This window comes from Oncorhynchus mykiss, chromosome 9, assembly GCF_057628025.1.
Source record: "Oncorhynchus mykiss isolate SJ-2025 chromosome 9, ASM5762802v1, whole genome shotgun sequence".
Lineage (NCBI taxonomy): Eukaryota > Metazoa > Chordata > Actinopteri > Salmoniformes > Salmonidae > Oncorhynchus > Oncorhynchus mykiss.
This window is the reverse complement of record NC_143030.1, coordinates 38395563-38410014: the sequence shown is the minus strand read 5'-3', so window position 1 is coordinate 38410014 and position 14452 is coordinate 38395563. Positions and strand designations below refer to the sequence as shown.

The window sequence follows — 14452 nt, the reverse complement described above, 5'->3', positions numbered from 1 at the left end:
GGAATGAGCACCAAGCTGGGGTTGACAGTAGTGTTTCAGGAGCACAAAAGTGAATCACTTACAATATTTACAAGTCATGCTCAACTTTGTAGAGTAGCTCTACAAGTGCATGATGAGATACAGTTTCAACAAGCCACCATCTCCGCAAGTCCTTATGTCCAGTATCTGATTATAGTATACTGTATAAGTGCCACAGTTACCGTCCTGTAGCAAAAGCCCCTGGTTCCTTCCTAGCCTCTCATGTCCTCTCAGACTATCCTGCTGGTCTTGGTGTCAGGACTAGACGGTGGGGTACTGAGACACGGCTCCAGAGGCACAGACTCCCAGGGGTCCTCCACCCCTGCACCAACACAGTCCTGTGGCGGCTTGTAACACTGCTGAACCCCCCGCAAACCCTCTCAGCCCCCCAGCAAGTACCCGTGAGGCTGCCCTGTGCCCCCCTGCCAGTGGCCATGAGGCTGCTCCACTACTTCGCCCCAAAGCCAGTTCAGTCAGGAAGCCCAGGCTCTGGGAGGGGAGGCTGAAGAGCGGCAGCCCCCTGTAGAGCTCAGGCAGGGGGCGGCCGCCACCAGGAGGCCGGAGGGGCAGAGACTCAAACTGCACCAGGGTGAAGTATTCACCGGCGCGGCGCAGCACTGCAGATAGTTCACAGAATGCAAGTGAGTGAAGCGCTGAAGACATCCAAATATGGAGAACGACACCCCTCCACAGACTCCATTATTTCTGCCAAATATCTTTCTAGCTAATAGAGCATTAATCTCTACGCTGCGTGTTAGAGAGACAGAGATTAACCAATGAGATAACCTGGTCTATACTATCGACACTGATATACAATATTATTAATGTGTCAGTTGAATTAATACAGTCACCTCCAAATGTATTGGAACCCTTGATAAAGATGAGCAACAGAAATACTGTATAAAATGAAGTAATACAAATTCTAAGTTATATTGTATGCAAAAAAATTGGGAAAGTACATGATTTTATAATACAATTGCACATTGTTTAAAAAGTAATCCCCCCCCAAAAAAGTGTCAAAATGATTGGCACCCAAAATCAAATCAAATTTATTTATATAGCCCTTCGTACATCAGCTGATATCTCAAAGTGCTGTACAGAAACCCAGCCTAAAACCCCCAAACAGCAAGCAATGCAGGTGTAGAAGCACGGTGGCTAGGAAAAACTCCCTAGAAAGGCCAAAACCTAGAAAGAAACCTAGAGAGGAACCAGGCTATGTGGGGTGGCCAGTCCTCTTCTGGCTGTGCCGGGTGGAGATTATAACAGAACATGGCCAAGATGTTCAAATGTTCATAAGTGACCAGCATGGTCCAATAATAATAATAATAATAATAATAATAATAATAATAATGCAGAACAGTTGAAACTGGAGCAGCAGCATGGCCAGGTGGGACTGGGGACAGCAAGGAGTCATCATGTCAGGTAGTCCTGAGGCATGGTCCTAGGGCTCAGGTCCTCCGAGAGAGAGAAAGAAAGAGAGAAAGAGAGAATTAGAGAGAGCACACTTAAATTCACACAGGACACCGAATAGGACAGGAGAAGTACTCCAGATATAACAAACTGACCCTAGCCCCCCGACACAAACTACTGCAGCATAAATACTGGAGGCTGAGACAGGAGGGGTCAGGAGACACTGTGGCCCCATTTGAGGACACCCCCGGACAGGGCCAAACAGGAAGGATATAAGGATACACCCCTAAAGATAAAAAAAATAAAATAATAAATCTGCATGAACATTCTACTTTGTAAAGGTCGTCTCAGCTTAAGGAACTGTAATGTGGCCTTCCATGGCCTTCCTGTTTCACTAGGGCATAAAAATTAAGTAACACACTAAATCCATTTGTCATCCATCACCATGGGGAAAGGTAAAGAACTCAAACAAAAGGACACAAATGGTTGTTGACCTTCATAAAATCAGGCAATTGGTACCAAAAAATTACTAAAACAATAATTATAAACTGGATGGTCCGAGCCCTGAATGCTGATTGGCTAGACCGTATACCACGGGTATGACAAAACATTTATTTTTACTCATTCAATTGGTAACCAATTTATAATAGCACTGTGCGTGGGGACAATATACACTTACCAGCAGTTTACCACTGTTCAAGTGGTTTTACACTTTTTAATTATTGCCTTAATAAATGGTAAGAAGTATAATTAAGCAACTCATTGGGAGTTTGAGATATTGCCAATATACCACGGCTAAGGGCTGTATCCAGGTCTTCTGCGTTGTGTCGGGCATAAGAACAGCGCTTAGCTGTGGTATATTGACCATATAGCACACCCCCTCAGCTTATTGTTTAATTATACCACTATTAGGGCAAGTATTATAAAGTGTATAACCACTTGAACAGTGATAAACTTGTTGCTGGTAAGTGTATCTTACTTGCTGGTAAGTGTATCTTGTCCACACGCACATGGAGGAAGATGGTTTGGGAGGCAACGGAAAATTGAAGGCAACAGTTGGAGAATTACAGAATTTGGTCACATCTTGGGGGTCACCAAGTCTCCAGGTTTGCCAGAAAATATCCTTTATTGAGAGCAACCAACGTATGTAAAATGTCTGGAGTTAGCGAAATGGCATTGGATTGGATCCGGGTGCTATGATCAGATGAGATGAAAATAGGGGTCTTTAACCACGCAAACCAGCGTTGTGTTTTTCGTCGACAAAGGATGCATATGCCAAAAATAACCTCATACCTACAGTAAAATATAGTGGTGTATCTTTGATGTTATGGGGCTATTTTGCTTCCACTGGTCATGGGGCCTTTGTTAAGGTCTCTCCTCTCTGTATACATCAATGTCGTCGCTCTTGCTGCTGGTGAGTCTCTGATCCACCTCTACGCAGACGACACCATTCGGTATACTTCTGGCCCTTCTTTGGACACTGTTAACAACCCTCCAGGCAAGCTTCAATGCCATACAACTCTCCTTCTGTGGCCTCCAATTGCTCTTAAATACAAGTTAAATGCATGCTCTTCAACCGATCACTGCCTGCACCTGCCCGCCTGTCCAACATCACTACTCTGGACGGCTCTGACTTAGAATACGTGGACAACTACAAATACCTAGGTGTCTGGTTAGACTGTAAACTCTCCTTCCAGACCCACATCAAACATCTCCAATCCAAAATTAAATCTAGAATTGGCTTCCTATTTCGCAACAAAGCATCCTTCACTCATGCTGCCAAACATACCCTTGTAAAACTGACCATCCTACCAATCCTCGACTTCAGTGATGTCATTTAGAAAATAGCCTCCAATATCCTACTCAACAAATTGGATGCAGTCTATCACAGTGCAATCCGTTTTGTCACCAAAGCCCCATATACTACCCACCATTGCGACCTGTACGCTCTCGTTGGCTGGCCCTCGCTTCATACTCGTCACCAAACCCACTGGCTCCATGTCATCTACAAGACCCTGCTAGGTAAAGTCCCCCCTTTTCTCAGCTCGCTGGTCACCATAGCATCACCCACCTGTAGCACGCGCTCCAGCAGGTATATCTCTCTGGTCACCCCCAAAACCAATTATTTCTTTGGCCGCCTCTCCTTCCAGTTCTCTGCTGCCAATGACTGGAACGAACTACAAAAATCTCTGAAACTGGAAACACTTATCTCCCTCACTAGCTTTAAGCACCAACTGTCAGAGCAGCTCACAGATTACTGCACCTGTACATAGCCCACCTATAATTTAGCCCAAACAACTACCTCTTTCCCTACTGTATTTATTTATTTAGCTCCTTTGCACACCATTATTTTTATTTCTACTTTGCACATTCTTCCACTGCAAATCTACAATTCCAGTGTTTTTCTTGCTATATTATACTTACTTTGCCACCATGGCCTTTTTTTTGCCTTTACCTCCCTTATCTCGCCTCATTTGCTCACATCATATATAGACTTGTTTATACTGTATTATTGACTGTATGTTTGTTTTACTCCATGTGTAACTCTGTGTCGTTGTATGTGTCGAACTGCTTTGCTTTATCTTGACCAGGTCGCAATTGTAAATGAGAACTTGTTCTCAACTTGCCTACCTGGTTAAATAAAGGTGAAAAAAATATTAAAAAATAAAAAAGTAAACAGCTTCATGAAGTCTACCAAGTACCAGAACATTTTGCCTCTACCAGGAAGAACTTGTGGTTTCAGCAAGATAATGCTCTACCAGGAAGAACTTGTGGTTTCAGCAAGACAATGCTCTACCAGGAAGAACTTGTGGTTTCAGCAAGACAATGACCTCAAGCACACATAAAATGTGAACATATAATATAGCTCGATTTGTATTATTTTTTTATATATTTTTTTTACATCTTTATCAAGGGTGCCAGTAATTTTGGAGGTGACCAGATAATCATTATAGATAAATTGACCCTCAGGGGTGAAATTCGTACTTGCAAATGGACATATTAAGGGATCCAGCTTTGTATCCATCCCCTGTACTTTCATCTAGACAACAAGAAGCAGTACAGTGTCAGACAAACACTTGCACTTACATTTCAGAGCAAATACAGGCTCACATTTTTTTTATACAGTGCATGCTGCCCAATAGTCATTGGACAAGTGTGAAGGGAAAGAAAACACTTTACTTGAACACACAAAGCAGGATGGGGGTTCACATTGATGAACCCTCCTCTTTTCTGAAAAAAGACACATCCAAACACAAACACACTGTCAGTGATCAGAAAACACCAGATATTCATCTGTGGTTTAGCAATGCCAAAGTCAAGGGTTTGATTCCTGCTTGGGCCACCCATACGAAAACCTGCGCATGCACTACTGGGAGTCGCTTTTTAAAATGCGTAAGACACATTTTAGTTGAATGCATTCAGTTGTACAGGTATCCCTAGGTATCTCCCTTTCCCTTTGGAAAAAAAAGTCTGCTAAATGGCATATATTATTATATACACTATTAAAGGTAATGGGTAAGTCAACTTTTCACACGGTTGGCATTACCCAATGTCCGTGGAGAGTGGCTGTCCACCCGGTGTGTTTGTGGTTGTAACTGACAGTTAGACTGTCTTTTGTTTGAATTGTTTACGTGTCTGCTGTGCAGGGGAAATAAGACAAGCGGAACTACGTAGCTAATACTGTTGTAACGGGGATCCTTATTGTAGCAACACACTTTTGGAGGGAAGGCAATCCTTCGCTGCATTAGCTAAGTTTTCATGTCATTGGGTGTAGTTCATAAAGGTTGCAGCGTGTATGTTGGGATGAAGTGTGAATTCATGCCAGGAATAATACGTGTGAAGTTTGATTTCCTCCCTTCTGTAATAAGCAGCCAATGAGGTATTTTTCCTTTATTCATGTGTTTAATATGATACTGTCGGTTAAACTGTTATGTATGTAAGTACTTCAGAGTTATACCAAGCTAATAAGTTACTCGTAAGATAAGGTTGTAAGAGTGTGCTTAACTGTATTTTTCATTTACTTTATAGTTCTCACGGAAGGTGATAATTCTGACTAAAACCACAGAATAAAGCCGCCAGTTAAAATCAAGGAACGGTTGTGCTTGTGGTCACTGAAGGGAGCTACAGTGGTTGTGCATCTGACTCATCCTGGTCAGTGTTTTGTTAGAACTGTTTAATAGGAGCACAGCCACACCTCTCTTCTCATCAATCACAGCTTGGAGCTTGGGCACTGAGACATAAATCAGTCAGATGTCAGCCAATCAGGGGTTTAAAATGGTGGCATAAAACTAAAGCAGGCTCAGTGCGGGTGTAGAGAACAGTGCACTAATGAAAATGATTGCAATTTCAAATGATAGTGACTCACCCTCACATTCTTTCTCAACACCTAGGTTTGGGGAACAACCTTTGAGACAGAAATAGAGGAGAGCGTGGTCATCAAAATACATGATCTGATGAATAAAATGCATAGCCTACAGTACAGTTGTTGTTGAAATGTATGATGTATATTATTCTTAGCGTTTTGTAAAGGAGGGGATTGTGGTGGTCCCTGAGGAAGATAATGTATAGACCTTGACTGGACTGCCATATGGTTCTGGCGCCAGCAATAAGACTAGCCACATCTGCAGGAATCAAACAAACTATTACATATTGGGCTATATGTCCTGTCCACTAAACAACTCTAAAGTTCCCCCAAATAACCATCATATTTTAATAGACAACAGTTCAATGACAGGTGATAGATAGAATTTACTTCAGGAGAGTTCTGGTCCCCCAGAGCTGAATGGTTCCAATGTAAATGTCATGTTCTTGCAGCAATCAATGATGTGTGGGTAGCTGTAACACAATATTACAGAAACTTCTGGAACACATACAGTAGGAGACAGCAGAGCAAGAATTGTACTTCACCATGAGAAAGTGCAAAACACAGTCAAAAGGTTGAAAGACATTCAGTTAATATGAAGTTAGCAAACACAGTGAGACCATCATTTATTTTACTTGACCGTATACGGTTCCCCCAATTAATGTGTGTGTGTTCTCTTTTGGCACAATATGTCTTCTTACCTGTTCAGCATCCCTAGGGCACTCCTTTCACCCACTTACTTCTGCTTAGAGTTGTAATCTTTGTCACTGTGGTCAGCAGACACTTACTGGTCCTCATGCTGATCTGGGACTGCAGAAACAGCAACACCATGTCATGTGCTGAGAACAGCAGACACACAAGTCGCAGGCACAGTGACGTCCTGTTGAAGTTAACGTGAGTCCTGTTAAAAGTAGTGGTAGTGTTATGGTTAAGGACTGCGGTACAATGCATCACAGTGTAGTCTCCCTGGGCAGGCTTATTGCCTCCCACAATGTATCAAGGCTAGGGTTTCCTGGACTAATCACAGTGTCTAGGACGAGAGAGAGTTTTCTGCAGCTGAATGGTTGAAGCTGTACGGGTTACCTTTGATTGTGAATAAGACCTGGACTTGTAGGCAGGGTTTGCAGTCGTGTCAACACAGAAACACTAAGCTCCAACCACCTAACATTCACAGGACCTTTCATGGCAGGAAGGGCAACATCTGAGAGAGATATCACAATTAATATTTTACTGAGTTACAGTTCATATAAGGAAATCAGTCAATTGAAATAAATGTATTAGAACCTAATCTAACCACTGGGGAGCCAGGCCCAGCCAATAAGAATGCATTCCCCACAAAAGGGTTTTATTATGGATAGAAATACTCCTCAGCACCCCCACGCCTGATAGGACATTCCTGCAGTCAGCATTTTAAAGTGGCCTGTTATTGTCCCCGGCACAAGGTGCACCTGTGTAATGATCATGCTGTTTAATAAGCTTCTTGATATGCCACACCTGTCAGGTGGATGGATTATCTTGGCAAAGGAGAAATGCTAAATTTACAGGGATGTAAACCAATTTTGGAGAAATAAGCTTTTTGTACATGTGGACATTTCTGGGATTTTGTATTTCAGCTCACCAACACTTTACATGTTGCATTTATATTTTTGTTCAGTGTAATTTGGTTTATAATGCACTATACTTTCTTTAAATGGTCTCAACTTTTACACTGCAGTCAGAGAGAGCACAGAGAGATTGATTTCCTACAACATGCAGACCAGGCAGGATGGAGTTTGGTAAACTCTGTTCTACAGTACAGACTGCGCTACAGCATGTCAATAAAAACAGTAATCTGTTCACTCAAACGGATCAAGCATCTTACCAGTGTTGACTTAATGCACAGACACCAGACTTAATGCACAGGCACCAGACTTAATGCACAGGCACCAGACTGGGCTCCTGAGTGGTGCAGCGGATTAAGGCACTGCATTTCAGTGCTAGAGGTGTCACTACAGTCCCTGGTTAAAATCCAGGCTGAATCACATCCAGCTGTGATTGGGAGGGTGGTGCACAATTGGCCCAGCTCTGTCCTGGTTTGGCAGGGATAGGCTGTCATTGTAAATAAGAATGAGTTCTTAACTGTCTTGCCTAGGTAAATAAAGACTAGATCAGAAGTGTGGTTAATGCAGAAAGAGCAGGTTAAGGTTCATTGTGATGTTTTCTTTCTGACAGCCTCTTACTAGATAAGACAAATTACTGTGCATGGTGCGCACAAGTGAACTAAAGCTTGTCTGTGTGTTTGCATGCCCCCCCCCCCCCCCCCCCGCCTCTGTTTACTGCATATAATTGCAAACATTACTTACTTCTCTGGTTAGAACAGTTGTCTTATGGTAGGGTGGCTTGGGGATAAACGACCCCCCCAGGGTTAAGCGCTCCCCTCCTGTAATTCTCACAGAAACCACTTTATGCTATGTCCCCATTTTTTAAACACTTTCCATGAATGCCACTAGTCTTGTATCGGTCTCATCAACTTAAGTCACTCCAAACAATATATTTTGTAATTTAGTCTAATGGAAGTCAGATCTATAAACGTTATATATGCACACAAAGGGAACCTAAAGATCAGTTAATTACTCATGACTAAAAACATAAAATGGATTTTAGCAAAACGACCCCCCATTCGAAACTTCACAAACAGACAAACAGAACAGGTATAAATACACAGGGGATAATGGGGAAGATGGGCGACACCTGGAGGGGGGTGGAGACAAGCACACAGACAGGTGAAACAGATCAGGGTGTGACAGTACCCCCCTCTAGGGGTGTCACCTGGTGTCCTACCTGGGTGTATACCTGGATGATCGTGTTTTTTCAACGTCGACACCCTGATGAGGCCTGGGTCCAGGATGTCCCTGGCGGGGACCCAGCACCTCTCCTCCGGGCCATAACCCTCCCAGTCAACCAGGTACTAGAACCCCCTGCCCAGAGGTCGAACCTTCAGGAGACGCCTCACCGAGACAGTGTAGAGGGGGTGGGCCTGGAAACAGTAGACAAAGGGCTGTGAGAAATAGGTTTGGCTCTGGACACATGAAAGGTGGGATGTTTAGGCATAACTTCCTTTTTTTCCCCAATTTTTTCCCAAATGACATACCCAAATCTAACTGCCTGTAGCTCAGGAACTGAAGCAAGGATATGCATATTCTTGGTACCATTTGAAAGGGAACAAACTTAAGTTTGTGGAAATGTGAATTGAATGTAGTAGAATAACACAATAGATATTGTAGAAGAAAATAAGAAAAAAAAAGTATTTTTCTACCACCATCTTCGAAATGCAAGAGAAAGGGCACAGTTCTAGCCATCACTCTGGTTGTAATTCCGATAGTGTCCACAACATGGCAGCAGTGTATGTGCAAAGTTTGATGGATAACTTGAAGTATGAGTGAACTGCAAGACTGAAGTCCCCAGGTACATTTGGGAAAATCGTGAAGGAGCCATTTGCATTCATATTATATTTTTATGTAAGAATATTGTCAAATCTGTATACTTGGACTTTGATTTAGCTTTCCAAGTATTAGTGGCCATATAAGTTCAACATTTGCAAAACAACCAGTTTTCATAACTGTGAATATCCTTATAATTTGTCCAAAATGAAAAGGCATGCTGTCGTACAAGGTTAGTAACTACATTTTAAGACATACATGGTTTCTGGATACTCCTGTAAAGCCCAGCTTATTGGCTATCTAGCTAGCTTTGTTTGACCCCGATTGGTGCTTAGTTGACAAAGTTCAAGAGATGACTGCCCGTGTCGTCGGCATGCCATGAAGGCATCACTCTGACCAAATATGGTCCTATAGGATATACTACACCCCTAATGATATAGTGAAGTCTTGATATTTGTTGTTTCTCTCAAATCTGCGATCTTGACATGACTGCATGATTTACAACTGTCCTGTTGAAGGGACGCCGATCCTTTAGAAGTTACGAAGGGTACGGAGCAACAGAAGATGATCAGCAGAGGGGCTAATAACCTTGGAGGTGGAGAAAGGGCCCATAAACCAGGGGGAGAGTTTGCGGGATTACACCTGGGGGCAGATCCTGGGTGGATAGCCATACCTTCTGCCCGAGACAATACCGGGGAGCCGGGTTGACACTGGTTGACTTGACAAACTGGCAACAGACAGAGAACACAGGTATAAATACACAAGGGATAATGGGCAAGATGGGCGACACGTGGAGGGGGGGTGGAGACAAGCACACAGACAGGTGAAACAGATCAGGGTGTGATAGTTGATAACTACATACTGCAAAGTGAAATATTCTGAAAACAAAGTCTTGAATAATTTAAATATTAAACTAAGACCATGTCATCATTGGACCAGAGAATGAGTCACTAAGGTGTCTTATTTCTCATATACCTTAGGTTACAGTACAGTCCATACAAGCTCATTGGAGCTGACCTATCCCGGTCCAGTTGAGCTCATTACAATGTAGGAGTGGTCTCTATACCCAGACATTGTATATCTCTATGGCACTGTGCATACCCAGGCAGTTCTACTGCCAACCAGTTAGATGGACATGTGCTGGCTCAAGATGGGGCAGGTTGATGCTGTGCACTTCAGTAGAACTACATATTCCAGAAAGGTTCTGTCAGTCAAGTGGAGACTTGGGTAAAACAACACTTTGTATGTATAGTTAGTGCCCAAAGATATCACATACTTTCATCAGAGTGATGAAGTGTACCCTCACCTGTGGTGAGGGTACACATCAAGGACATTCAGTTTCATACAATAATAGTTTAGTTTATTTGAATGGGGACAAACACATTGACACAATGAACAAACAATCGTCCGATGCATTGCACTAGTGTGTCTAGCTCAAGCTCATTTTCCACACCCGTCCCAAAATAGACTTTAATGAAAAGAAATATGTAATCAATAAAAATATCACATCTGTACATTATCATAATTATATCCACAATGCCAGCCTTCAATTAGATGCACCTAAGCAAATCTCATAGCAGTAATATTTACAACTTGGACATACAAGTCTTAATGGGTCTGTTGGATAACACACGGCAGTTCATACATGATTGCACTGCTGAAGCAGTAGCAGCCTGTTGGGAAACAATGCAGTAGAAAGACCCCGCAGTTTTCCCTGGTGGACATTCCAGGCCTTTGCAGCTCCAGCATCTGTTAGGGCAGGGGGTTCAGGGGAAAGACCATTGAGACACTTGAAGACAAGCTTCACATTTGAAAAATCAGATGAAGTGTTCAAAGCTCAGTACATTGTACAGGATGTGTCCAGGATTTTCAGCGCACGGCTCTAGTGACAATTCTTTAACTTAGATTTTTGGTTGAGGTGGAGACGTGAATCCAACAAGTTATTAATTTGTAGACAAACTGGATATTGAAATGCATTTGGCAACCAAATATCAACATTTGAAGAATGTGTACCTTGGACAGTTCCATTTACTTTTGTAATACAGTATATAGCAATAAGGCTAATGTAACAGTACTTATTCTACCTTAAAATAAGTAACAGATCCATGGCCACATTCTGAGGTTAGCCTACTGGAACTATAAATGTCTTGTGTAATTATAGAAAGTGTGCATGTTCAAGATAGCATGCAAAGGTCATCACAGGTCTGTGGAGATCTTCACAATTGCTATAATAATCTGTGTAAAATCTCAAACAACATTGATCATTGACACTGTACTTTTAATATAATCTGAACTGCAATCCAGGTAATTTGGTTATGGTATTAGATGAAGCACAGTGAAATATTATTGATCAACGTCTTACCCAAATATTACCCATATTTCCACGTTGAAATTATGTGGTGTGCCCAGTGAGTTAGTGATCATCAAGCTCAGGTAGTATTTACATCACACATTGTCCATGATGGTTCTATCACCTTTATACTTCCTGGGTGGACTTTTTGTGTTCTTCACTTGTGATCTGGGGACTTTGGTCCTGTTCATCATCATTTTCTTTCTTTGACTTCTGTTCCAGACTTAACTGTGTGAGTCTCCCTAGGTTTCTTACTTGCCTGTAGAGAACAGAGGAACAGAGCACAGAGGGAATAAGATAATTAAAGGATGGATTCCCTCCTTTTGCCCTCCCAAGTGAGTTGCACCGCCTTCTGTTCATCTTACTATCTTAGGTCTTGTTGTTCTTGTTTTACTCTGCTTTTGTCACTTCCATTTTTTTCTCTTCACATTCTTTTGCTACTTTATTTCTTCTTCTTTCTCTGCTCATTAGAATGTATAGTTGGGTCTGGCACACTGTTTTCTCCAGGCTCATCCCCCTTATTGTTCGGTGTAGAAGTGGCCTGAATTTCTCCAGATTCTGCGGGTGTTTCTGATAGCTCTGTTCCACTTTCAGGCAGGCGTTGTCATCCAGCACAGACTAGCTATACTGTACATCTCCTCTATGTAATTCAAGTTCTCTTCAGTGGCTGGAATGCATTTTGGGCTCAGCAGGCTTTTGTTCCGGCTCGTCTTGACGCTGTCCATTGCACTAATAATATTTTGACCCAGTGTGGACCCATCTTTGCAGAGCGCGGTCTGGGTTTGGGGGGCACTGCTTCAATGTAAACAAAGCGCTCTCCATTGGAACAGTTAGTGAGTTGGTTCTTGCATCGAATCATGCGTTTCATAACTTTCCCCAGTCTTGCAGCCTGCTTTGGTCAGAAACTCTGTCATCTGCTGATTCAGGCAGCTCTTTGATTGTACCTTGAACTGAGTTCTGATTGGCCATGCGTGACTTCAGACTGACAGGGTTGTTTTCCTTGAACAGTACATGCTTTCCACAGACATATATTCCTCCAATAAGGAGTTGCCCTTGCCTCCTATTTACTTAGATACGCCAGAGTGCACTCTCTGTACCAACCTCAAGTGGCTTGGGTGGATTCCCTGTATGCTATGGTTGAGCTATACTTCCTTCAGGGGGTTAGCTCTGGCCTCCTCCCTTGTAAGGATTTTTCTCTCCAAGATGAAGATAGGGTGAACCGTTTCCTTTGGTGTGTTGCGCCCGGCAACTGTACTTCAAGCCTCCTTTTCTTTAACATTTCCCTTAATGCTGCTTGATGTGGCAGCCCCCATGCACTCTGCCATGTCAACTTGTTCTGATTTCACTATATTATGTCAAAAATCACATATAATCAAAACAAAATAATTAGGCAAGATTGTTCAGAGTAATGTAGTGAATTTAAATCTTGTTGTATTAACAGAGGGTGGTTGATTTTGTAGGAGATATTCCCCAGATTAAGGTGTCTCCTTTGTTCAGGCAAACCCACAACGGTAAGGCTGATGTGTGCGGCTTCATGGTCAGGTTCAAACAGTGCACTCAGTACACAAAGAACAAACTGTGGCCCTATGTGGGATGTACCCAGACGACCATATTTACTTAGCTTAGCGAATCAAGTGGTAAGGTATCTTAGTGGTGAAGTGTTACCCCCTATTGACTTGATAGGCATAAATGTTCGTTGTCTCTGTTTGGGTCACTACACCACCCATGTCTCATGTTACAGTCATGACAACAAAAAAAAACTGGCCTGTATAAAAGGTCAAACCTGAGATGCCCTGCCTCATCACCACGGTGGCCCGCTGAGTGACTCCTCCTGCAAAGTGCTTGGCTCTGTCCTCTCTTAATTGGTTGACAGTGGCGACACATGCCTGCTTAGTGTCCTCTCTGACCTCACTTTCTGCGACAATTTCAGTTTTGGACCCTCTTCTTCCTGTGGGTGCGTCCGTGGCAACTCACCTTGTGAGTTAGTTGTCGTGCCAACCAAAGCGACAATGTTTTGGAGAGGAGTCTGAGCCAGCAGTGCCAGCTGCCAATCACATTGTTCCTTCCTCTAGCCATCCCGCCCAGCTCTCGTATCAGTCCCCCAAAATCCAGAGGCAGGCAGTAGCGCGGGACACCTCTGAGGTCTTTGGGGATGTCTCGGCTGTGACAGAGGTCCTGGAAGTAGACAAGGGCAAAGCCGTGGCTCTTGCCTGTCCCCTGTAGTGCCCCCTGCAGACAGGACAGGGCAGCCCTGAACACCGGCCCCGTCACTGAGGAGGGCTCCCTCTCCTCCTCTCCGCTCCTACCTTCCTCTTTCCATTCCACTCCTTTCTCCATTCCTGCTTGCTCCTGTATATCTCTTGTTAACTCAAGTCCTTTCAGCTCCTCTCCTCCACTCTCCCCTTGTCGCATCTCCTCTCCTTTACTCCCTCCTATCTTTTTCTCATCTCTCCTATTCCCTCCATCTCGCTCTTCTCTCCAGCTCTTGTAGGACTCCTTAGCCTCTGGGCTCCATATGATCAGCACCCGGCCTCCTGCCTCTCTGACTGCCTCCCACTGTCCATACATCCAGGGCACAGGGCCCAGCTCAGCCACACCAGCCCCAGACCTCTCCATAGCCCCAGGACCATCCCCATTGGAGATCTGGGCCCACAGAGCCATGCGCACGTCAGCACACAGCTCTCCCTGTAGAATGGAGGCCAAAGCACACACGGGAGACACATGGGTTGACAGCTCTGAGGAACACACCAACAACACAGGCCTCTGGATGAACAGCCAACCTGCAGAGAGCGAGAGTAGGGGCGAGGCAGACACACACACAAAGGAGAGGGATACAGGGATGAGACAAAAAAATAATTGGAAATGATTGTAAGTTATTGCTTGATTTCTCTA

At 43.5% G+C, this 14452-nt stretch overlaps 1 protein-coding gene and 1 long non-coding RNA gene across 2 annotated transcripts in view; one reads left to right on the top strand and one right to left on the bottom strand.

Moving 5' to 3' along the window:
• The first annotated feature begins 5138 nt into the window (after positions 1–5138).
• On the top strand, positions 5139–5905 carry LOC149980906 (uncharacterized). Its single transcript, XR_016483221.1, has 3 exons — positions 5139–5308; positions 5458–5580; positions 5820–5905. It is a non-coding gene; the product is annotated as an uncharacterized LOC149980906 (long non-coding RNA).
• Positions 5906–10553: 4648 nt separating this feature from the next.
• LOC110531978 (interleukin-17 receptor C) overlaps positions 10554–14452 on the bottom strand; it is an 11801-nt gene continuing 7902 nt past the window's right edge. The window contains exon 17 of the mRNA XM_021615531.3: positions 10554–14340. Coding sequence (XP_021471206.2) covers positions 13487–14340 — 854 coding nt within the window. The 3' untranslated portion in view covers positions 10554–13486. The remainder of the gene's footprint in view (positions 14341–14452) is intronic.